Source organism: Ornithorhynchus anatinus, chromosome X5 (genome assembly GCF_004115215.2).
Source record: "Ornithorhynchus anatinus isolate Pmale09 chromosome X5, mOrnAna1.pri.v4, whole genome shotgun sequence".
Taxonomy (NCBI): Eukaryota; Metazoa; Chordata; class Mammalia; order Monotremata; family Ornithorhynchidae; genus Ornithorhynchus; species Ornithorhynchus anatinus.
This window is the reverse complement of record NC_041753.1, coordinates 6,167,456-6,192,238: the sequence shown is the minus strand read 5'-3', so window position 1 is coordinate 6,192,238 and position 24,783 is coordinate 6,167,456. Positions and strand designations below refer to the sequence as shown.

Below are 24,783 nucleotides of genomic sequence, written 5' to 3'. Positions count from 1 at the left end.
CCGGCTCCCCCCGCCCCGCACCCACCACATGAGCCGCGAGTTCGCCCTGCTCCTGCAGCTGCACAGCCGCGGGGTCCTCAGGCTCCAGACGGGGCCCTGTGCGTGACCCCCGCCCTGACCCCGTGCCGCCGCCGAGCCGGGAACGCCGTGCTTCGCGGTGAAGCCCCGCGTTCCCCCCCCGGGCGCCCATCCCCTTCCCGCGTCCTCCCGTCCCCGCCGGACCGGACCGCGTACGGACCCTCGCGGCTGCCCCTCTTCCCTCACCGGGACCCCCCGGCCCCCCGGGACGCAGGCCAATCCCGGCCCGGGCCTGCATCCACACTCTGCCCCCACCCTCCGGCCGAGATCATCTCTTTCCCGACCGCTTCCTCTTCCCCCCCCCCCCCCCCCCCGCAACACCTCCCAGCCACTGTTCTCCAGTGACTGTGTCGCTCTTTCTCGGAATAAATGTTTTTCTCAGCCCCCCGTCTTGCGGTCCCCTTCCCCCAGATATACCCTCTGGGGGCGGGGGATGCGCCCCGGGCCTCCCCTTCCCGGCCGACCGCTTCTCGCCGATGGGGATGTTCTCGGTTTAAGAGAAGCTACGAGGCCTAGCGGCCGGAGCAGGGGCCCGGGAGTCGGAAGGCTGCTTGTCTGCTGCGTGACCTGGGGCGAATCACTTCACTTTTCTACGCTTCTGTTCCCTCGTCTGTCAAATGGGGAGTAGGACTGTGAGGGCCCAGGCGGGACAGGGGCCGTGTTCAAACCGATTCGCTCGTATTCGCTCCGGGCCTTAGGACAGTGTTTGGCGCGTACTAAGCGCTTAACGAATGCCACAGTTCTCCCGGGGGTCTCCCCTTGATCCCTCCTGCTGCCGTGGCGGTGGCGGAGGCAGAGGAGGGGGCTGCCTGGGGGTGGGAGGAGAAGGCAGGGGCGTAGCGCTGGTGGGCATGGTTTATCGCCTCCCTCTCTGCTCATCTGCGTAACTCCAGCTGACTAAAATCCATGTCAACCAACACCAGGCCAAGGAGATGAGCGTACACCAAAGAAATTTCAGAACTTGGGCTAACCCAACCAGATTACGACCGAATGAGTGAACGGATGATTAGATGATACGAGGCGGGTAGGTCCTGACCGACTTCCCTCCTTGTGTCCCTCTTCCTCCCTGTGGCCGGGTCGGGGCTTCTGGTCCAGGCCTCAGGAAGCATCATAAAAACTTTATTTACACAGATCCCAAACCCAGGTGACTCAGCCTCCACTTACCCCCAAATCTCTCGACGCCTATTAGTGGCCAAGGGGATGAGGGCGGGGCCTGAGGGGGAGAGACTCAGCCTCCATTTACCCTCGATGTCTTGGTGGACAAGAGGATGAGGGTGAGGCCTGGGCTGGAGAGACTCAGCCTCCATTTACCCTCGATGTCTTGGTGGACAAGAGGATGAGGGTGAGGCCTGGGCTGGAGAGACTCAGCCTCCATTTACCCACCATCTCTCGTCTCCTACCGGTGGACGGGGGGCTGAAGAGGAAGGGCCTGGCACCTGAAGACCTGGGGGTGGGGCTCGGAAGTGAGGGGCGTAAGGTCCGCAGCCCCCCTCCACCGGGACGGGGCCGGGGTCGGCGGCGGGGAGTCGGGGGGCTTGGAGTCTCAGTCTGGCGGGGCGGAGGCCGGCGAGGCGGCAGCGGGGGCCGGAGGGGCGGGCGTGGGGGACCCCCCACCCCCACCCCTCCCGGCTCCTCCCGGTCCCCCGCTCCCTGGGGCCGAGCTCCCGGACGCCAGGGTCCTACACGTAGGCGCTCTTGCCGTACTTGGCCGAGCCGCCGATGTCGTCCGATTCGCTGCGCCCCCGGGTCAGGATGGATTGGGGGGCCTTGTAAGGGAGCGGGTTGCTGAGGGGGGAGGAGTCGAGTCAGAAGGATCGCCCCGGGTTCCCCTTCCCCGGCCCCCAGCTGGGACTCCCCCCGCCCCCCATCCCACACCCCCTCTAGACCGTTAGCTCACGGTGGGCAGGGAATGTATCTGTTTATCGTATTGTCCTCTCCCACGCGTTCAGTACAGTGCTCTGCACACGGTAAGCGCTCAATCCACTGACTGACTGAATGACTAGTCAATTGAATGACTGAATGATTAGAGAAGTGCCTTAGTGGAAAGAGCCCGGGCTTGGGAGTCAGGGGACGTGGGTTCTAATCGTCTGCTGTGTGACCCTGGGCAAGCCGCTTTACTTCTCTGTGCCTCAGTTCCCTCATCTGGAAAACGGGGATGAAGACCGTGAGCCCCACGTGGGACGACCTGATCGCCTCGTATCTACCCCAGCGCTTAGAACGGTGCTTGGCACACAGTAAGCGCTTAACAAATACCATCGTCGGTATCATTAAATCCTCTACTATTATGAAGACGCAGCGCGGTCTAGTGGATAGAGCACGCGGAGTCAGAAGGGCCTGGGTTCTAATTCTGGCTCCGCCACTCGTCTGCTGTGCGACCTCAGTTCTCTGTGGGACAACCTCATTACCCTGTGTCTACCCTAGTGCTCAGAACAGCGCTCGGCACATAGTAAGCGCTTAACAGATACCAACGTTATTATTATTACATAGTGAGCGCTTAAGAAATACCACACACACCTATAATGCCTCGTTTCCTCGGGCTCCTCGGGGTTCCCCCCCAACTGCTCTCCCGGGGCCTCCGCACCTGGGGCGGGGGGAGGTGAATCCCTCCCTCTCCCTCCATCCTCCCCAGCCTCACCCGGGCGGGACGTCGTCAGAGTAGGTACAGCGCTGGGAGAAGAGGCTGAGGCCTCCCAGGATGCAGAAGATGGACGCGGCCCAGCCCAGGTAGAGGGCTGGACCCAGCTCGTACCTGGGGGGTGGGGGGGACGGGCGCGGTGAGGGGGCGCGGCGAGGTGGGCGGGGGAACAGGGACTTCGGGAAGGCGGAGGTGGAGATCTTGAAGGGGGGAGGAGGTTGATCCCGAGGGCCGGGGTGGGGAATTCCGAGGGAGGGAGCCCGGGGCGGGGAGGGAGGCCTGGGGGCGCTTTTTCCAAACTCACTTGGTGCCCGGATAGAGCGGGTCGAAGAAGTCCTTGGTGATGTTGAAGGCGTACCAGCTCACGGCCACCATCCCGCACAGGCCTGGGTGTCGGAGAGAGGGGCGGGGAGAGGGGAGACGGGGAGCGGGCCTGGGTTAGCCCCCTGCTCTGCGGGCCGGACCTCCTCTCTGCCCCCAAACGCCCCCCAAAGCGACACGGCCCCGGGCGGGCCTTACACCTCCTCCAAGAGGCCTTTCCTGACTAAGCCCCCCCCCTTCTCCCACTCCCTTTGGCGTCACCCTGACTTCCTCCCTTCATCCATGCCCCCTCCCAGCCCCACACCACTTATGTCCCTATCTGCCATTTACTGATTTATAGTAAACGTCCGTCTCTCCCTCTACACTGTAAGCTCCTTGTGGGCCGGGAATGGGCCTATCTCTTGTCGTCGTGTCCTCTCCCAAGCGCTCAGTCCAGTGCTCTGCGCTCAGTAAATACGACAGTGAATGGAATGAACGACCGAGGAGGGGAGACCCCCTTCTTTCCCCTCCCAGCCCCCCCGCCCTTCAACGTCCCCTTATCCCTCCCGCCCCCGGCCGGCGCGGCCTTCCCTCCCTCCGTCCGTCCCCCTCCGTCCCTCACCGGCCAGGACGTTCATGGCCCCAGCGACCGCTGCCAGGTTGGCCTTGAGGCGGGGGTTGTGCTGGGCGACGAGGGTGCAGCGGAGCCCCACGATGCCGGAGAACAAGGCCAGGAAACCCAGCAGGAGGGCTGTCACCATCAGTGCCCGGCACACCTGGATGTACCCTGGGGAAGGGGGGGGGACAAGGACACAGCACCACGTGACTCGCTTGCCCCTCCCTCCCCGGGCCCCCCACGACAGCCCCTCCCCGGGCCCCTCCAGCCCTTCCCCACCTGCGGGCCCCTCCCTCCAGGAGAAAACTAAACCAGAAATCACCCGCCGCCCACCCAACTGCCGAGGGGACCGAGATGCCCGAGGAGGAGGGGATCCGTCGGGAAGGCCTCCCGGAGAAGGAGGCGTCTCGGGAGGCCTAGAAAGCGGGGAGGACTAGACCGGAGCTGCAGCGGGCGGAAGCCCGAAGCTGGGGGAACAGCGAGGTAGAGCTGGGTGGCGGGAGGGGTGTGAGCTGGGGCGCAGCGGGAGGAGAGAGGGGATTCGGGGAGGGGCCCGGCAGAGACCCCGGGAGCCGCCGGTCCCACGGGATGTGCAGGGAACGGGGCAGCCGCCGGACAGACGTCCAGGAAGGGAGAACGGTGTTCGAGGAAGATGATGGGGGAAGTGGAGCGCGGAGGGGGGAGGCCGGGGGAGAGAGAGAAGCAGGGAGACCCGGGAGGAGACGGGTGCCCAGCTTCGACGGGGAGGCGACAGGGACTTGCCCCAGGATGGTGTTGGGATGGCGGTGAAGATGACGGCGTTTATTATTAATAATAACTGTGAAGCACTTACTATGGGTCAAGCCTTGCAGTGATTATTACGGTGGTATTTGATAAGCGCTCACTATGTGCCAGGCACTGTACTAGGTGCTGGGGTGGATACAAACAGATAATAACAATGGTATTTGTTAAAGCACGTACTATGTGCGGAGCACTGCTCTACGTGCTGGGGAGGTACAAGGTGATCAGGTCGCCCCACGTGGGGCTCACGGTCTTCATCCCCCTTTTACAGATGAGGGAACTGAGGCACAGAGCAGTTAAGCGACTTGCCCAGAGGCACTCGGGAGACAAGAGGCGGAGCCGGGATTAGAACCCATGACCGCTGACTCCCAAGCCCGGGCTCCTTCCACCGAGCCACGCTGCTTCTCGGACACGGTCCCCGTCCCACGTGGGGCTCGCAAGCTCGATCCCCATTTCGCAGATGAGGGTGCCGAGGCCCAGAGAAATCAAGTGACTGGCCCAAGGTCACACAGCAGACCAGTGGCGGAGGCAGAATTAGAACCCATGACCTCCTGACTCCCAGGCCCCTGCTCTGTCCACTACACCAGGCCGCTTCTCTTGTACTAAGCGCCGGGGCAGATGACGCGACGATCGGTTTCCGCAAGAGGTTCTGGGTGTAAACGGGCAGGAGAACGTTACCTCATCGCTTTGCAGATGAGGTGATTGAGGACCTGAGAAGTGAAGTAATTCGCCCAAGGTCACAAAGCAGTTACACGTGGCGGAGCAGGAATTAGAACCCAGGTCCTCTGAGTCCCAGGACCGGGCTCTTTCCACTAGGCCAAACTGGGCCAAGCTCTGTACTGACCACTGGGGGAGATACGAGGTCGGGTCGGACACAGTCCCCGTCCCACACGGGGCTCTCCGTCCCACGGAAAGGGAGAGCGCGTCATTATCTAGACGAGGAAACTGAGACGCGGAGAAGTGATTCGCCCAAGGTCACCCAGAAGGACAGCGGCAGAACGGGGATTGGAACCCGGGTCCCCCAGCTCCCAGGTGCAGGTTTTCCAGGAGGGGATCGCTCTCTTTTCCTCCCTCGACGCCCGCCCGCCCTCTCTGCGACCCCCAGGCCCCCGTCTCCCTCGGGTCTGCACCCGGCAGCCTCTCCCGGGGTCAGGGCGCCCCCGAGCCCCCCCCTCAGCCCGGCACCGGCCGGCTCCGTGTCGGAGGCGGCTCCCGAGGACCTTGCTCTGCCGCCCGGGGTGGGGCAGGGCGTGCCGGGGGGTGTGGAGGTGGGTGTCCCGGGCCCGGCCGGCAAGGGATGGGTCGGTCACCCCCTGGAGAGTGAGGGGCGGGGTCCGAAGGGGGCGAAGTCTTCTTCCGGGAGCTGACGCGGTGGAGAGGAGACAATGTGGAGAGGGGGAGGCGGCTGGGGGAAGGGGGGGGCAACCGTGAGGAAGAGATGGTGCGGGAATCGGGGAGCAGGGTCCAGCTGAAAGAGCCCAGGCCCGGGAGTCAGACCGCCTGGGCCTACCAGTTGCTCGCCGCGTGACCTCGGGCCAGTCGCTTCACTTCTCTCTGCCTCAGTTTCCTCAACTGCAAAATGGAGATTCAGTCCTCCTGCCCTCCTACTTGGAGCCTGAGCCCCATGTGGGCCAACCCGATAAAACCCGTACCTACCCCGGCGCTTAGAACGGTGCTTGGCGCGTAGCAAGTGCTGAACGAATACTAGGGAGAAGAAAGGAAGGGGAGGAGGCGAGTTGGGGAAGGGGAGAGGGCGTGGGGAGGGGAACGGGCCGTGGGATGGGGAGCGCCACCGGAAGGGCCGGCACCGTGGAGAGCAGCAGCATTTGGGACGGGGGAGCACCGTGAGGTGGGGGAGACGGCCCGACGGGGTGACGGCACGGGGAGGGGGAGAGAGACTGGGGAAGGGGACCTCGAGGGGGTGGCTGGAAGGCTTGGAGGTGTCGGGGAGCCCTCGCCGTAGACCTCCCGTCCGCTCCCCGATCCCCACGGGGGGCCCGGGTCTTGCCCTCGCCGGACCCGGGAAGGGTCCCCCGTTAGGGGCCGGGGTCGCTCAAGGGGAGGCCCGTGGGGACCTTTGAGGGGCGACCCCGCGGGCCTCGGGAGGAACAGAGCGGCCTCCCTGCCCAGGGCCGGGGTGGGTGGACGGAGCTGCCCCTGCTTCCAGGACCCTGCGCCCCTCAGGGGGCATGGGCAAAGGGGACGGCAAACTGTTGCGGGGGCGCGGGGAGATGACCTGTCCTGTTCTCCCCTGGGCCCAGATCTTGGGGGCCCCGGGACCCCGGAGTCCTGCACCCCACCGGGGAAAGCTCCTCCCCGAAGGCCAGCGCCCCCAGATCGCACCACCCACCGCTCCCCTGCCCCAGCCCCCCCCGAATCCCCTTAGTTCCCCCTGCCCTCTGCCATAGACACCCCCCCCACCGCCTCCCCATTACAATCCCCCTCACCAAAGCCCCCCACTTTCCCTCTTTACAGTCCCCCTGCCCTTTGCCCCCCCGCCCCAAGCAACACAAAGTCTTCCCATCGGATAGGACAGAGGGCCCCACAAAAGGAGGGTCCCACAAAGCTGCTAAGACCCCCCCCCACCCGCCCTCTCCTCACGCCCCCCACGCCCCCCACGAGATCCAAGCAGCACAGTCTCCCCACCGGATGGGATGGAGATACAGCGAGACTCAAAACGGCCCCACGAAGCTGCAGCAAAGACCCCCACCGCCCCGCCGTGCTCCCTCCTCACGACCCCATGCCCCTAAGCGCCCCCCGCAAGCAGCACAGAGTCTCCCCATTGGATGGGACGGAGATACCGGTGAGACCCACGCCCGTCAGCTCGTCGCGGGTAGGGAATGTGCCCGTTTATCGTTCTATTGGACTCTCCCGAGCGCTTAGCACAGTGCTCTGCACACAGTAAGCGCTCGGCAAACACGAACGAATCGGAGGGAAAGACCCCCCCCCCATCCCCGCTTCCAAGCGACACAGAGTCTCCCCCCCGGTTGGGCTGGAGATGCAGCGAGACCCAAAAAGGCGCCAGGAAGCCGCGACGAAGCCCCCGACCCCCCGGCCCCATCCCCCCGGGGGGAGCCCCGGTGCCCGGGGTGGGTGGGTACCAGAGAGCGCCAGCATGGAGGGGAACTCCCAGCAGTTGTAGACGCCGGTGGAGTCGGTGGCGCAGCTGTACCAGAGGTTCTCGAAGATGGTGGACGTGGTGATGACGTTGCCGTGGACCGAGGAGACGCGCCACTCGGCGTGCCGCAGGGTCACCCCCAGCATGAGCAGCCCCAGCGCCCCCAGGAACAACCCCACCGCCTCCACCGCCCCGGCCATGCCCGAGGGAGCGGCCCCGACCCCTGCCCACCCCGGGGAGGGTCGCCCTCCCGTTCCCCGCCTCTCCCTCCCGCTCGGGGGCCGGTGGGCTGAGAGGGCGCCGGCCTCCCGGGACCCGATCCCCTCCGTCTCGCCCGTCTCTCTGCGGCCGGCGAGCGAGGTGAGCCAGGGGAGCCGCGGCTCTCTCTGAAGTCGGGCCGGAGCGAGCGGCCAAAAGTCCAACCCTCCCCCCGCCCCCACCCCCGTCCACTCCGGGGGCCCCCCCTCCCCCCCGCCCTCCACCTCCCCCGGTTCCCGCCCCAGGGGAGCCTTAGCCGTGAGTAACGGAAACCGTCTACCCCGGGACGTACCGGGTACCGTCACCGGGGGCCGGGTTGCGCGCGTCTGCCGGACAGGCCCCGGGACACCCGGGTGGGGAGGGTGGACCGGCCTTTTCCGAGGCGGACCGAGAGCCGCACGCCGAAGAGGGATGCCGAGAGTCCCACAGCCGGGCTCTGGTCACCCCCATTCGCCCACCACCCTCGGAGAAGAGGCCGGGGCGAGTCTCCTCCCCAGGAGCCCACGGTGGGCGGGAGCCGGGGAGAGGCGGAAGGGACCCCCATCGACCCCGGCCTGTAAGGAGGGGATCCCCGAGGCGGCTGAAGGCGGTGATGGTCGGGCGTGAGGCGTGAGGGGTTGGGGGGCGCTCTCGGGGGGGGGGGGGTAGGGAGGCAGTCCCGCCACCCAGGCCCCGGTCCCCCCCAGCCGGCTCCGGGCGTCTGATCTCGGGGCGATCTCTGACTCAGACCAGCCTTGAAGGCGCAGGGCCGAGGTGCGAGGCCCGCGGGGGAGGAGGGTGGGGCGAGGTCATAGTTGGCGTCCCCGCGACCCGTGCCCGGCGGACGGCCCGGCTAATCTCCCCTAATGAGGCCGGGAGTAATTGGGTTCCGGCGGCGATAGCGAGGACTGGGGCGAGGGAGGAGCCCGGGCCCGGCCCGTGGCGGGGTCGGGAAGCGAGCGACGGAGAGCGACCGAGGTCCCCCACGGAAGAGCCCGGCCCGAACCCAGCACACGTGACCGGGCCGCCGGCAAGCTGTATTTAGCACCCGGCGCCCCCGCCCCGACGACCCGCAGGCCCGGGGAAAGCCCCGGGGGGAGGCCTGCTCACGACGGAGGAACGAGCGGTATGCGGAGGCGTAAACGGGCTGAGCCTGGTACCGGGCCGGCAGGGGGCGGGGCCGCAATCCCCCTCCCGGTCCCCGGCACGGCCAGGAGCCGGCCCCCGCCCCCGCCGCCTCCCCCCCTCCGGCCTTCCTTTCCCCGTGGGGACCCCAGGTGTCCTTGGCTCTACGTCCCCGGGGGCCGGCGGGGGGGCCGGGGGAGGAAGCGGGGAGACAAAGCGGAGGGGAAGGGCGGGCCCAGGCTGGCAGGAAGCCCTCGCCGGCGGCACGTCCCGCCACCAGGTGGAGACTCCCCCCGGGCCAGGGCCGGGGTGCCCAGTGGGGCAGGAGGGAATCGGAGCAAGAGGAGGAGCGGAGGAGGCGGCGGCTGGCAGAGGCTCGGAGCCAGTCTTACACTTTATTTACACTCTTCCCAGAGCACGGTTTTGCGGGGAGAAGGGTCAGCCCGTGCGATCCCGCCCCGACGCCCCCAGGGCTCAAGGAGGGCGTGTCCGTGGGCGCCCGGGCCGGGGTCAGAGGCGGGGAGGGACGTCCGTGGGCGCCCGGGCCCGGGGTTAGAGGCGGGGGAGGGGGCCGTCCGTGGCGTCCGGGCCCGGGGCCAGAGGTGGGGAGGGGACTTCCGAGGATACCTCGGCCCGGGGGTGGGTAGGGGTAGGGAGGGGGCGTCCGTGGGGCCCGGGGCCGGAGCTGGGGAGGGACCGTCCGTGGGGCCCAGGCCCGGTGTTAGAGCAGGGAGGGAGTCCGTGGGAGCCCGGGCCGGGGGTTAAGGGCGGGGAGGGGAGTCCGTGGGTGTCCGGGCGGCTCCGCCTCCTCCCGACCGAGGTCTGGCTCACGGCTTGGACTTGGACACGGCGAGGCCGATGAGGCCGGCCAGGCCCGCCACGCCCAGGGCCATGCCGCCCACGATGGCCATGCCCACCAGCCGTCTGGGGAAGGGACGGGACGAGAGCGGTGAGTCGGGCTGGGGGGAGCCCCGGACGGAGACCGCCCCTCCCCTCCCTTCCCGGCACCCTCCCGGGCCCCCCCGCCCCCGGCTGCCGCAGCATCCCGTCCCGTTCCCCGCCCCCTCCCCGTCCCTCCCGGCTCAGACCTTTCTTCATGGCCTTGTCGATGAGCCTCTCCAGCTCGCGGGCCTGGCTGTTCTGGGGTTCCGTCTGCAGCAGCCCCCTCACGTACTTCAGGCCTTCTCGTACTCCTGCCGGAAGGGGGAAGCCCGTTGGGGGCCGGGGGGCGCGCCGAGCGTGCGGGGGAGGGCCTCCCCTGGCCGGGGTGTCTCCCCCAGCCCCGAGCCCCACCCCTCCTCTCTCGGAGGCCTCTCCCCACCTCTCGGCTCCGCCCCTCGGCACCGGCGTCCACAAACAGCACCTCCTGCACGGGGCGGATAAGCCGGAGTAGATAACGCTCTGATAGCCGGGTGCCGGGGGAGGGGGCGAGAGATCGGGGGGCCGGGCCGCTCACCCCCACACCTCCTCCATCCACCTTTCTGCCCTCGGGAGCGGGTCAGGGAGAGGCTCTCTGGGAAAGGGGCGGAGGGGGGAGCAGAGGCAGGGAGAGGGGAGATGGGTCAGGAGACTGGCATCTGAGGCTGGGGACGGGGAAAGGGAGAGGAGACTCCAGGGGGAAGAGCGCAGGGGAGACGATCGGGAGATGACAACCGACACAGATAAGTGGACCTGTTAAGCGCCCGTGAGCCGCGGCCCGCGTCACCCACCGGGTGATCAGGTCGGACACAGACCCCGCCCCTCGCGGGGCTCCCCGTCCGAGGGGGAAGGGAGAACAGCTACGTAGCCCCCATTTTTACAGATGAGGACACCGAGGCCCAGAGGAGCGAAGCGACTCGTCCGAGGCCACCCGGCAGACGGAGCCGGCGTGAGACCCCCGGGTCCCCCGAGTCCCGGGCTCCCGATCTTCGCACCACTGTCCCCCGGTTCCGCAGATGGCCGTTCTGAGGGGAGCACGATGTGGGCAGGGGAATGTGTCTGCTTATTATGTTGCCCTCTCCCAAGCGCTCAGTACAGTGCTCCGCACGCGGTGAGCGCTCAATGAATGTGACTGAACGAAAGAATGAATGAGATGGTCGGGAGATACCTTTCAGAGACAAATGGTGGGGGAGGGCACAGAATAATAATAATAATAATAATGTTGGTATTTGTTAAGCGCTTACTATGTGCAGAGCACTGTTCTGAGCGCTGGGGTAGATACAGGGCAATCAGGTCGTCCCACGTGAGGCTCACGGCTAATCCCCATTTTACGAAGTAAAGTGACTTGCCCACAGTCACACGGCTGATAAGTGGCAGAGCTGGGATTCGGACTCACGACCTCTGACTCCCAAGCCCAGGCTCTTTCCACTAAGCCACGCTGCTCCTCTGACAGAAGGGGAGATGGTCAGGAGATATCATTGAGGGGAACGGGATGGGGGGCAGGAGATTTATTCAGTCATAGTTATTTGAGCGCTTATTGTGTGCAGAGCACCGTGCTAAGCGCTGGGAAAGTTTCAAATCAGCAATAGAGACGATCCCTGCCGACCACCGGGCTTACAGTCTAGAAGAGGGAGACAGACTTATTCATTCAACCACATTTACTGAGCGCTTACTGCGTTTAGAGCACTATACTGAGCGCTTGGGGGACATACCATTCTGAGAGAAATGGCGGGGAGACCCTCGAGACTCCCTCTAGACTGTAAAGCTCCCTGTGGGCAGGAAACATATCTACCAACTCTGTTTTACTGTTAAGAGAAGCAGCGTGGCTCAGGGGAAAGAGCCCGGGCTTGGGAATCAGTGGTCACGGGTTCAAATCCCGGCTCCGCCGCTTGTCAGCTGTGTGACTTTGGGCAGGTCGTTTAACTTCTCTGTGCCTCGGTTCCCTCATCTGTAAAATGGGGATGAAGACTGTGAGCCCCACGTGGGCCAACCTGATCACCTTGTATCCTCCCCAGCGCTTAAAACGGTACTTTGGCTCATAGTAAGCGCTTAAAAAACGCCACGGTTATTATTATTACTCTCCCAAGCATTCCGTTCAGTGCTCGGCACACGGTGAGCGATCAATAAATACGACCGATTGATTGAGACACAGAAGGTGGTCGGGAGAGACCACTGAGGGGAGAGAGATGGGGGGGGGCGGCGGGGGTAAGTAGCTGGGGAGAGGAGCTAGAATCTCCCCTCGCCCCAGAGGGGAGGAGAGGGGTCATGGCAGCGCAGCGGACGAACAACCCTCACCTTGAGCCGGTAGTTTCCCACAGACAGGTAGAAGACGTAGTCTCGCTGCTCCTCTTTGGTCCCCTTGGGCAGCAGCTCTGGGAGGGAAGGGGAGAGAGCGGGATGCACGATGCCGACGCGGAGCCTTCCCCATCCCACGGGGCGGGACGCTCTGGGGGTGGGCGAGGGGGAGCCGAGAAGCCACCTCCACCCACGGCGACCCTGGGGTGGTCCCGAGGGCCGGGATCTTCCCGACCCCCAGGTCCCCGGGGCTTCCGTTTCTGGACCGCCATCCCCGAGGGGATGGGGCGGGGGCACGGGAAGACCGGGAACGGGAGGGGACGAACAGCGGGAGGGAGGCCCCCGCAGGGGATTCTCGGAGGAGGGAGGCAGAGATGACCAGAGGAAAGGAGAGAACTGGGCGCCGAGAGCCACGCGGAGAGGGAGCGGGGACAGTGAGCCCGGGCAAGCCGGTAAGGGTGACTCCGTCCGGTTGTTCTCCCCGGCCCCAGGAAGAGGTTTAAATTGCAGTGAGGGGGAGTCAGGTTTGACCGACAGAGAGCTTCCGGACCGTCCGCGGAATCGAACGTCGGCGACTTCCCTACAGAGAACCGACGGCCTGGATCCCAAATCTGCCCGGAGCCGGGAGGGGGAGGGACCGGATGACCCCTTAAAGTCCTCCCCCGCTCCAGGATTCTGATCAGGGACCCAGGAAAGGGGGGTGGGGGCGGAGATGTCTGGAGAGAGGGGAGAGAGGACCGGAGAGAGGGAAAGGAATGGGGAAGCTTGGGGGAAGAAAGGGGGGGAGAGGGATTGGGGGGGGCCGGGATGGGGAGGTCGGGGGGCCGGGGGACCCCGACGGCTCCACTCCTCACCCTCCAGCAGGCCGATGCCCTTGCGGATGTCATCGTTGTACTTGCTGCGCACAAGGCACCAGGCGTATTCGAACTGCGTCGCCCGGGACACGGAGCCTCCTGCCTGCTCTGCCTGAAACTTCTTCTCAAACTTCTGCAGGCGGTGGGGGAGGGGAGCCAGTTAGGGAGAGGGGTCCCGGGGAGGGGGGAGAAAGGTGAAGCCGGGGGCGCCGATTCCTGCCCCCCGGCCCCCGGGGGTCTCCGGCCCACGGTCCCAGGTCCTCTCCGGGGAACCTGCGTCGCCCTGATTTGCTCCTCCGCCCTCCCAACCCCGCAGCAATCCGGGACGTAGCTCTCGTTTATTTATTTATCATCCATCTATCATTTATTTATCGACGTCTGTCTCACCCGCTCTAGACTGTAAGCTTGCTGGGGGCAAGGCATCTGTTTCTTGTTATACTGTACGCTCCCAAGAGTTTAGTCCAGTGCTCTGCACACAGAAAGCGCTCAATAAATACAACCGAATAGAATGAATGAACCAGCCCTCCTGCCTCCCGCTCCCCGCTCCTCTGACGGACCGCGGAAAGCAGCGTGATCTAGCGGAAAGGGCCCGGGCCTCAGAGTCGGAGGACCCGGGTTCTAATCCCCGTCCGGTCGACTGCTTGCTGTGCGACCTCGGTGTGGGCGGGGAACGCGTCCGTTTATTGTTAAGGACTTAGTACAGTGCTCTGCACACAGTAGGCGCTGAATACGACTGAATGAATTCTCTGGGCCTCAGGTTCCTCAGCTATAACAGATGAAGATTCAATGCTCATTCTCTTATGTAGATTGGGAGCCCCATTTGAGACGGGAGTTGTGTCTAACTGGATTAACTTGTTGAAAGTAGTGCTTGACGCATAATGAGCACCTAACAAATATCATAACAACAATAATTACGGCATTTGGTAAGCACTTAGGTGCCAGGCACTAATTCTAAGCGCCGGGGTAGATACAAGACCACTGGGTAGGACGCGGTCCCCGTCCCACATAAGGCTCACGGTCTTAATCCCCATTTTACACACGAAGGAACCGAGGCTCAAGGAAGTGAAGCAACTTGCCCCAAGTCACACAGCAGGCAAATGGCAGAGCCGGGATAATAATAATAATGACATCTGTTAAGGACCGAGCACCGTTCTGAGCACTGGGATAGATACAAGTTAATCAGATTGTCCCCCGTGGGGCTCCCCGTCTCGATCCCCATTTCACAGATGAGGGAACTGAGGCCCAGAGAAGTGAAGCGACTCGCCCGAAGTCACACGGCTGCCAAGTGGCCGATGCGGGATTAGAACCCACGACCTGTGACTCCCAAGCTCGGGCTCTTTCCCCTGAGCCTCGCTGCTTCTAATCATGGGCCTCCTTGTTTCGTCCTGTTGTCCGTCTCCCCGCTTCTGGACCGGGAGCCCGTGGTTGGGGAGGGATGGTCTCTGTTGCCCAACTGTGCCTTCCAAGCGCTCAGTCCGGTGCTCTGCACGCACTGACCGCTCAATAAATAGTAATAATGGTGACATCTGTGAAGCGCTCACTATGTGCAAAGCACCGTTCTAAGCGCTGGGGAGGATACAAGGCTCCTCCCGGCTCCGCCGCTTGTCAGCTGTGTGACCTCGGGCAAGTCACTTCTCTGTGCCTCAGTTCCCTCATCTGTCAAATGGGGATGAAGACTGTGAGCGCTAAGTGGGGCAACCTGATCACCTTGTATCCGCCGCACGAATGCATGATTAGAACCCACGCCCGAAGAGAGGCCGGAGCCTCGATGCGACGTCCGTCCCCCCTCCCTCATCGTCCTCCGTTGGACCCGGAGCAGCAGCGTGACTCAGTGGCAAGAGCCGGGGAGTCGGAGGTCGCGGGTTCTAATCCCGGCTCCGTCACTTGCCAGCTGTGTGACCTTGGGCAAGTCACTTCCCTGGGCCTCAGTGACGTCCTCTGTCAAATGAAAACTGAGAGCCCCATAAGGGACACGGACCGTGTCCAACCTACCTTGTGTCTACCCCAGCGCTCAGTACAGTGCCTGGCGCAGAGTAAGCGCTTAACCAATACCATTTTAAAACACGGCATTTCCTGAGCACCTGCTGCAGGGAGCGCTCCCTACTAAGCGCCCGGGAGAGGGCAAGAGAGTTAATAGAGGCGATCCCTGTCCTCAAAGGGCTTAAAAGACTCTTTTATCTGTAAACCACGAGAAGCACCATGGTTTAGGGGGAAGAGCCCGGGCTTGGGAGTCAGAGGTCGTGGGTTCTAATCCTGGATCGGCCACCTGTCAGCTGTGGGGCTTGGGGCAAGTCACTGAACTTCTCTGGGCCTCAGTGACCTCCTCTGTCAAATGGGGATGACGACTGGGAGCCCCACGGGGGACAACCTGCTGACCTTGTATTCACCCAGCGCTTAGAACAGGGCTCTGCACATAGTGACCTAGGGCAAGTCCCTTCACTTCTCTGGGCCTCAGTTCCCTCATCTGTCAAATGGGGATGAAGACCATGAGCCTCACGTGGGACAACCTGATGACCCTGTCTCTCCCCCCGCGCTTAGAACAGTGCACTGCACATAGTGACCTCGGGCAAGTCCCTCAACTTCTCTGTGCCTCAGTTCCCTCATCTGTCAAATGGGGATGAAGGCCGTGAGCCTCACGTGGGACAACCTGATGCCCCTGTCTCTCCCCCAGCGCTTAAAACAGTGCTCTGCACATAGTAAGCGCTTAACAAATACCAACATTATTATTATTATAGTAAGCGCTTAACAAATACCATCATTATAATAATAATAATTATTATTAGTAAAGACCGAGGCGTCCCGTCCCCCGCCGGCACGGCGCCGGGGCGCCCCCTGGCGGGGAAAACAAGACCGACACCGCCCGGCCACAACAACAACCTCACGTGACCCCGGCTCCGCCCCGCCCCCTTCTCCTCCGTACTGGACGCCCCCGGCCGCTCAGTCCAGCGCTCTCGCTGCGGGCCGGGGGTGGGCCTCCCCCGCGCTCAGCACGGTGCCCCGCACACGGCGAGCGCTGCATACATACGAGGGGCTGACGGAGCCTCCCCCCAGCTCACCAGCAGGTCGTCCACAGCCACCAGCTCGCTCAGCACGGCCTCCATGGCCGCCCCCCGGCCGCCTCACAGCGCAGCCGGCCCCGGGCCCATGGCCTGCCTGAGGCCGAGAGTCACTTCCGCCCCACCCCGGAAGTGCGCCCCGCCCCCGCCTCAGGTCGCTGCCCCAACCACCGGGACGCTGCGCAGACTCAGTCTCCCTTTCCTCCCCCTCCCCTCCCTCCCGCCCGGAGAGCGGCCCTACTGCGCAGGCTCCAACCGCCCGCCCTGCCCGCCGAAACTGCGCGTGCGCACTCTTTGCCCCGACTGCCCCACCCTACTTTTTTTTTTAGTGTTAAGAGCGACCCCCCTGCGCAGGCTCCAGCCGCCCTCCCGAAGGGCGCGCGTGCGCACTTCTTGCCCCCACTGTCCCACCCTTTTTTAAGAGCGGCCCCACTGCGCATGCTCCAACCCCCCTCCCGCCCTCCGACAGCGCGCATGCGCACTCTCTGCCTCGACTCCCACCTTTTTTTTTTTTTTAATAGTATTCGTTAAGCGCTTGGTTAGTGCCCAGCACTGTTCTAAGCATTGAGGTAGGTACAAGATCATCGGGTTGGACCCAGTACCTGTCTTACACGGGGTCAGAGTCTAAATAGGAGGGAGTAGGATTTAATCCCCCCTTTGCACATGAGGTTATTGAGGCCCAGAGAATAATAACAATGATAATGATGATATTTGTTCATTCAATCGTATTTATTGAGCGCTTACTGTTTGCAGAGCACTGGACTGAGCCCTTAATTCTTCCCCCTCACTGCAGCCAAGTCCTGGAGTCAAAATTGGGGAGACCAGAGGGAAGAGGGGAAAGGAGACAATGACTCTCCCCCACTTCAAAGCCTTATCGAAGGCCCATCTCCTCCAAGAGGCCTTCCCTGACTAAGCCCTCCTTTCCTCTTCTCCCACTCCCTTCTGCGTTTCCCTGACCTGCTCTGTCTATTCATTCCCCCTCCCAGTCCCACAGCACTTCATTCGATCGTATTTATTGAGCTCTTACTGGGTGCAGAGCACTGTTAGTAAGCGCTTGGGAGAGGACAACCTAATAAACAGCTACGGTCCCTGCCCACAACCAACATACAGTCTGTGGGGGGAGGAAGACATCAGTACAAATAAATAAAATGATAGGGATGAGACGAGTGGGGTTAACCGGGTTGAGCGGCCTCTCCAGGCCCCCACTGAATGATCAAAGATGGGTGTGGAGTCAGACAAAAACTTTATTTTAGGGGGCGGGGTGGGAGAGGATGCTGAGAAGAGGGGCAGGGCCAATGGAGGAAGTAAGCCAGCCCCCCCGGGACGGCGAGAGCGGGAGGCCCCGGGTCCTCCGCCGCCCCCTCGGGAACGGGCCTACCCCGGGGCACGGGGAGGGGGTGCCGGGAAGGGTCCCCCTTTATGGGGACAAGGAGGGGGTCCGGTTGGGAATGGGGCTCGTCGGGCAGGAGGGAAATTTGATGGGTTTCTTCGTGGCAGGTGTCGCCGCGGCCCCCCCGCCCGTCCAGGATTCCTGCCACTCGGGCGCCTCGGAAACCGAGTTCCTGCTTGTGGTTGGGAACTGCTGGCGCTGGCGGGGGAGGATGCTCCAGAAATTCCTGTGGTTGAGGTAGCAGAGGACCCCTGGGAGGACCGGGGATAGAGCGTGGAGCCGGAGGCCGCTCCGGCCCACCACGCCCCATCCCTTCCCCTCAATCCATCCACCCATCATTGGTATTTGTTAATCATGATAATGATCGTATTTGTTAAGTGCCTGCTCTGCGCCGGGCACTGTACTACAGCACCGGGGTGGATACGAGCAAATCGAGTTGGACACGTTTATTGAGCGCCTACTGTGTGCAGAGCACTGGACTAGGCATTTGGGAGCGTCCGGTCCAACAGAGTCAGTAGACATGATCCCGGTCCACTGTGAGCTTCCGGTCCATCTCCCCCCTCTCCCGACCGATCGATTGGATTTCCGGAGTGCTTTTCACGTGCAGGGGCGTTGGACTAAGCGCGGGGGAGAGTCCAGTATAGCGGAGTTGGTAGAGACCCGATCCCTGCCCACAACGAGCTTACAGTCTAGAGCTTTGGCCCCAACTCCAATCCTCTTATCCCTCTCTCCCCCTGCCCACCTTCCTCCCCCAACCCCTTCTCTCTCACCACATGCCAAATAGATCAGGGTCACCATCCAACCCAGAAAGTAGCTCCAGTCCAGAAAGTTGCCCAGTTCCAGGCGGACCCCTTCTTTCCCCTCAGCCAGCACCAACTGGAGGTGAATAGGGTACAGCAGGAGGGTGAAGAGGAGGCAACTTTCTGTTGGGAGAGAGGACAGGGACCAAATAATAATGATATTTGTTAAGCACTTACTATATGCAAAACACTGTTCTAAGCACCGGGGGAGATACAAGGTCATCAGACTGTCCCCCGTGGGGCTCACAGTCGTCATCCCCATTTTACAGAGGAGGTCACTGAGGCACAGAGAAGTTCAGTGACTTGTCCGAAGTCACACAGCTCACAGGTGGCCGATCCAGGATTAGAACCCACGACCTCTGACTCCCAAGCCCGGGCTCTTTCCACTAAGCCACGCTGCTACTCGTGGCTTACAGACAAAAGAGTCTTCTTGTAAGCTCTTTGAGGACAGGGATCGCCTCTATTAACTCTCTTGCCCTCTCCCAGGCGCTTAGTAGGGAGCTCTCCCTGCAGCAGGTGCTCAGGAAATGCCGTTTTTAAAAATGGTATTGGTTAAGCGCTTACTATGTGCCAGGCACTTTACTGAGCGCTGGGGTAGGCACAAGATAGGTTGGACACAGTCCGTGTCCCCTATGGGACTCACAGTTCTCATCCCTATTTTACAGACGAGGGAACCGAGGCCCAGAGAGGTGAAGTGACTTGCCCACGGTCACACAGCGGACAAGTGACGGAGCCGGGATTAAGACGCGGGTCCTCCGACTCTCAGGGCCGGGCTCTTCCCACTAGACCACGCTGCATCTCGATCGTCAGGTAACGCGTCACCCGGAGCAGGCCCACAGCACAACATAAGGGGGTCGCACCCCGGATTTTTCGGGGCGCATTCCTCCTCCGCCACTTTACTGCCTCCCCCTCCCCATCCCACCGCTCTCCCTCAACCGAAGGCCCCAAGCAGCTCGGCTCCAAGACCCCAGCTCGTGCCCGGTTAACCGCCGTCTTTGAGAAAGGCATTGTCACGGTCATCTTTGAGAGAAGTTGCATGGTGGCCAACCTGGAGAAGGGCTGGGTCCCACACGGTCCCCCTCGACCCCTGGGGCTCCCTGAAGCTCAGGTTCACCTCATGTGCCTTCTGAAACCTACCCGGTCGAGAGAAGCAGCGTGGCTCAGTGGAAAGAGCCCGGGCTTGGGAGTCAGAGGTCATGGGTTCGACTCCCGGCTCTTGGCAGCTGTGTGACTGTGGGCAGGTCACTTCACTTCTCTGGGCCTCAGTGACCTCGACTGTAAAATGGGGATGAAGACTGTGAGCGTCACGTGGGACAACCTGATTACCCTGTATCTACCCCAGCGCTTAGAACGGTGCTCTGCACATAGTAAGGGCTTAACAAGTACCAACATTATTATTATTAAAATGGAGATAAAATGCATGCTCTCTCTCCCTTTTGAACTGTGATCCCAGGGAGCATCAGAAACTGTGACTATCTGAGTTCAGCACATCCTAAACGCGGAAGAAATACCATAGCTCACTCTAATAATAATAATAATGATGTTGGTATTTGTTAAGCGCTTACTGTGTGCAGAGCACCGTTCTAAGCCCTGGGGTAGAATCAGGGTAATCAGGTTGTCCCACGTGAGGCTCACAGTCTTCATCCCCATTTTCCAGATGAGGTCACTGAGGCCCAGAGCAGTGAAGTGACTTGCCCACAGTCACACAGCTGACAAGTGGCAGAGCCGGGATTCGAACCCATGACCTCTGACTCCCAAGCCCGGGCTCTTTCCACTGAGCCACGCTGCTTCTAAGTCCCATGAGCTTCTGGGGCAGCAAATCCTCCATCACTCGCGGCCGAAGATAATAACTGTGGTATTTCTAAAGTGCTTACTATGTGCCAGGTGCTGTACTAAGCGCTGGGGTGGATAGCAGCAAATCGGGCTCTCCCACATGGGGCTCACAGTCTCAAGCCCCATTTTACAGACGAGGTAACTGAGGCCCAGAGAAGTGAAGTGACTTGCCCGTGGTCACAGAGAAGACAGGTGGCAGATGCAGGATCAGAACCCAAGACCTTCTGACTCCCAGGCCCGTGCTCTATCCGCTCCGTCCTCCTACGTCTCAGGAACTCATGGAACTTCATCAACCCACTCTCCTTTCTTTTTTCTTTTTAAATGATAACAGCTAAGCGCCACGCGCCCGGCACTGTACTTAGCACTGGGGCCGATACAGACTAATCATCTTGGACACGGTCCGTGTCTCATCTGGGGCTCGCAGCCTCAATCCCCATTTCCCAGATAATAATAATGTTGGTATTTGTTAAGCGCTTACCATGTGCAGAGCACTGTTCTAAGCGCCGGGGTAGATACGGGGTCATCGGGTCGTCCCACGTGAGGCTCACAGTTAATCTCCATTTTCCAGATCAGGTAACTGAGGCACAGAGAAGTGAAGTGACCTGCCCACAGTCACACAGCAGAGCCAGGAGTCGAACCCATGACTTCTGACTCCGAAGCCCAGACTCTTTCCACAACCGAGGCCCAGAGAAGCTAAGTGACCTGTACCGGGTCACCCGGCGGGCCGGCAGCGGAGTCGGGCCCGGGGACCCTTTGATTCCCAGGCCCGGGCTCTAACCACTGGGTCGTGCCGCTCTTACCTCTCCCTCTCCCGTCCCCCAGCGAGAGGACAGAGAGAGGAGCCCAGGGGGAACAGCGGGGAAAGGAGGCCGGACGGGGCGGGGTGGAGGGAAATGGAAGCTCCTCTCAAGAGCCAGACGCACCTGTGAAGCCGCAACTGCAGGCCGCGATCAGGTCAAAGGAGGTGACCTTCTGCGACAGTGGGAGGAAGGTGCAAAAGAGCCAGCAGGTGAGAAGGAAACCCGAGATCATGGCCAACAGGAAGCTGAACTTGGTCGCTTCCAGCAACAGGTGCTGTCGCCCCAGCGTATGAGCGGCTGCGGGGACGGTGGAGAGCGAGAGAAAGTGGCTCGTTCGTTTGTTGCGTCCATCCCGACCGCCTCGTATCTACCCCGGCCCTCAGACCGGCCCTCGGCACGTAGTAACTGCTAAAGTACCGCGATTATTATTCATTCATTCAATCGGTCGTATTTCTTGAGCGCTTTCCGTGGGCAGAGCTCTGTACTGAATGCTTGGGAGAATTCAATAGAGCAGCAGCGTGGCTCAGTGGAAAGAGCACGGGCTTGGGAGTCAGGGGGCGTGGGTTCGAATCCTGACTCCGCCACTTTCCAGCTGTGTGACCTTGGGCGAGTCACTTAACTTCTCTGTGTCTCAGTTACCTCATCTGTAAAATGGGGATTAAGAATGTGAGCCTCACGGGGGACAACCCGATGACCCTGTAAATCTACCCCAGCGCTTAGAACAGTGCTCTGCACATAGTAAGCGCTTAACAAATATCAACATTATTATTATTATAATAAACGGATGAATTTTCTGCCCACAACGAGCTTACAGTCTATAATAATAATAACGGTTAAGCACTTACTACGTGTCGGGCGCCGTACCGAGCGCTGCACTGTGAGCCCGTCATTGGGCAGGGATTGTCTCTTATCTGTCGCCGAATTGTACATTCCAAGCCCTTAGTACAGTGCTCTGCACATAGTAAGCGCTCAATCAATACTATTGAATGGATAAATGAATACAAGGTCATTGGATTGGGGGCAGTCCCTGTCTCACGTGGGGCTCACGGTCTCAATTCCCATTTTCCAGTTGAGGTAATTGAGGTTCAGAGAAGTGAAGCGATTTGCCCAAGGTCGCAAAGCAGGCAAGTGGCAGAGACACGGGATTAGAACCCAGGTCCTTCTGGCTCCCGGGCCTGGGTTCTCTCTACTAGGCCATGTGCTACTCATCTAGAGGGTCGGGGGCCGGGGAGAGTTGGGGGGAGAGAAGGGGAGAGTGAAGGAAGGCAGGGGAGTCGGGGAGGGAAGGTGAGGCTCGGAGGAGAGTTGTGAGGAGGCGGCAGACCTGTCTGAGGAGAGGCAGGGTGCGGGGGTTGCGGGGGGCTCCTCCGGAAGGGACCGCGACAGGGAAGGAAGGAGGGGCCGGGGAGGGAACCGGGGTCTTGGGGCGAGGGCGACGAGGGGGCTTCTCACAGGCGTTGATTGACACGACGAGGGTGGAGCAGTCCTGGACACAGGGCTCCCAGGGTCCGCCGGGGATGGACGGGAGGGCGGCCGTCTCGTTGAGGTGAACGCTGTGGGTCTTCAGCCAGTGTGGGGACAAGGCGGCCGTGACCATGAGGAGGAAGCCCACGGTGCTGAGGCCCGTGGCCACCACCCGGGTCAGGAACCGGGCCTCCTGGAGGAGGCGGCGGCGCAGGGGCAGCTTGGACAGCCGGCGGGGAAACCTCTTAGAGAGCGGGGGGAGGGGCGGCTGGGGGGACTCCCCCTGAGCCCCGGCCCAGGCGTCCATAAGGGCCTCCCACTCCCTCAAGGCCCCCGCTTCTTCCTTCTCCTCCCCTCCCGCTCTCGACAAATCCATCCGTCCCGGGGTTCGGGAGCCTCGAGAGGCGAGGCTGCCTGGGGGGGCCCTAACTGCCACGGAACCTTCCTCGCTCGGATTGACCTTCCCTAGAGAAGCCGGGTGGCGGGGGGCAGGGGGCAGGTCCGGAGGGACCACCGAGACCCAGGGAATACGACCCACCCCAGTCACGGGCGGCTTCGGCTTCCTCCCAGGTTGGGGGACCCCGGACCTGGGAATCGGGGATCCGGGGCCACCTGCATCGCCCTCAGGTGAAGGGAGTGGGGGCTGGGAGATCAACTCCTTCACCCTTAAGGAGACGTGACCCACCTCAGTATCGTTGAGAAGAGTCCAAAGGGATTAGAGCCAGAGCAGAAGGGAAGAGAAAAGGGGTTGAGCGAGGATCAGAGGTCAGAAGGCTAAGGGGATTATTGGACTTCTCAAACCGTAACAATAATAGGATTTATTAAGCACTTACTACGCGCAGAGCACTGTCCTGAGTGCTGGGGAAGAGCGTACAAGTGAGAACGAGACCCGCCCCCTGCCCTAGGAGGGGCTCGCAATCTAGACGGGGGGGGCAGAGGGCCAAAAGAGTCAGAGGTCAGCTTCTAGAACCTGAGGTCGGACCGAGGTCAGCTAGAAGGATCAGTCGGATTTATTGAGCGCTTACTGTGGTGCGGAGCACTGGACTAAGCGCTTGGGAGAGGACACTATAACAATATAACAGACGCATTCCCTGCCCACAGTGAACTGACAGCCTAGAAGAGGGGAGACAGATATTACTAGAAATAAATAAATGAGAGATAGGACATGAGTGCTGTGGGGATGGATCATGGGAGCGAGTCAGAGCGACGCAGAAGGGAGTGGGAGAAGAGGAAAGAAGGGTTTAGTCAGGGAAGGCCTCTCGGAGGAGGAGACGGGCCTTCGATAAGGCTCCGAGGAGGGGGAGAGTCACGTCCGTCGGAAATGAAGAGGGAAGGCGCTCCAGGTCAGTCCACATTACTGCCTGTGGTGTGCGTCCCGAGCCGCACCGCATCTCGGGGCTGCCTTGTGGGCTCGCCTAATTCCCTCCTGCTGCTCTGAGCCCCCTCCCTCCCCGACCCACATCCTCTCCGAACCCACCCTGAATGAGGGCGGCCCAGGGCGGCGCGTGAGAGGAGCCAAGGGGCCCGGGGCAGAGGAGGAGGGCACCGCAGGCTCCGGGACGATGACAGACCTAAGGCCGGGAGCCGTCGGGCACCACAGCTCCGGCTGGACTCTCAATCTTCCCGCCCCTTGCCCCCTCCTCGGCCTCTGAAAGCACCCCCCAACAGGTCGGCGGACTGGTAGGTGTTGGCCCGTAGTTCCTCTAGGAACTACCTCATAATTACAATAATTACTACGGTGCCACTTATCTGCTCTGTGGCCTTGGGCAAATCACTCTACTTCTCTGCACCTCAGTTACCTCTTCTGTAAAATGGGGATTAAAGCTGTGAGCCCCACGTGGGACAGGCTGATTACCTTGAATCTACCCAGCGCTCAGAACCGTAATTATAATTGTTAGTACTCGCTAAGCACTTACTGTGTGCCAAGCGCTATTCTAAGTGCTGGGGTTAGACAGGTTGGACCCAGTCCCTGTCCCACATGGAGCTCGTGCTCTTAACCCCCATTTTAGAGATGAGGTCACTGAGTCCCAGAGAAGTAAAATGACTTGCCAAGGTCACGTGGCAGACAGGCGGTAGAGCCTTCCTTCAGATTCCCAGGCCCTTGCTCAATCCACTAAGCCACGCTACCTCTAGACTGTTGTGGACAGGGATACACAATTATTGTTCTATTGTACTCCTCCAAGCGCTTAGTACAGGGCTCTGCTCACAGTAAGCGCTCAGTAAATATGATTGACTGATTGATAGAAGGCAGGGCTGGGGGGAAGGATGGGGACCAGGCTGAGTACCAGCCCCCGCCCTGCTGTCCTTGCCAACTTCCTGCCTGCATTGACCCTGGGGGGACAGGCACCCTTTCATCAATAATGGTAATTAGCAATGGCATCTCTTAAGCGCTTACTATGTGCCAGGCACTGTACTAAGCCCTGGGGTGGATCCAAGCAAACCGGGTTGGACGCGGTCCCTGTCCCACCTAGGGCTCACGGTCTC

The 24,783-nt window shown here is 61.7% G+C and overlaps 2 protein-coding genes across 2 annotated transcripts; both read right to left on the bottom strand.

The window, feature by feature from the left end:
- Window positions 1-1,181: 1,181 nt before the first annotated feature.
- FIS1 (fission, mitochondrial 1) lies at window positions 1,182-16,159 on the bottom strand. Its single transcript, XM_029056223.2, is given in 9 exon segments — window positions 1,182-1,863; window positions 2,714-2,827; window positions 3,018-3,099; window positions 3,636-3,800; window positions 9,978-10,070; window positions 10,073-10,082; window positions 12,103-12,179; window positions 12,957-13,089; window positions 16,013-16,159. Coding segments are annotated over 9 exon segments (825 nt in total). The 5' UTR covers window positions 16,058-16,159; the 3' UTR covers window positions 1,182-1,757.
- A 1,079-nt stretch (window positions 16,160-17,238) lies between these two features.
- Window positions 17,239-22,685, bottom strand: ODF4 (outer dense fiber of sperm tails 4). The gene is made up of 4 exons (XM_029056012.2): window positions 22,288-22,685; window positions 20,959-21,132; window positions 18,173-18,325; window positions 17,239-17,653 (listed from the first exon to the last, which is right to left on the bottom strand). The coding sequence occupies exons 1-4, from the start codon at window positions 22,673-22,675 to the stop codon at window positions 17,430-17,432; spliced, it is 939 nt and encodes a 312-aa protein (XP_028911845.2). The 5' UTR covers window positions 22,676-22,685; the 3' UTR covers window positions 17,239-17,429.
- Between the last annotated feature and the right edge of the window lie 2,098 nt (window positions 22,686-24,783).

What these genes read in the sequence shown, in the direction of transcription:
- ODF4 (XM_029056012.2), bottom strand. Translation starts at nt 22,675, where the DNA reads ATGGATTTGTCGAGAGCGGGAGGGGAGGAGAAGGAAGAAGCGGGGGCC. An exon ending in CTGCAGTTGCGGCTTCACAG is followed by an intron (nt 18,326 to 20,958) that starts GTGCGTCTGGCT and finishes CTCTCCCAACAG; the next exon opens with AAAGTTGCCTCCTCTTCACC. An exon ending in CCTGATCTATTTGGCATGTG is followed by an intron (nt 17,654 to 18,172) that starts GTGAGAGAGAAG and finishes CGGTCCTCCCAG; the next exon opens with GGGTCCTCTGCTACCTCAAC.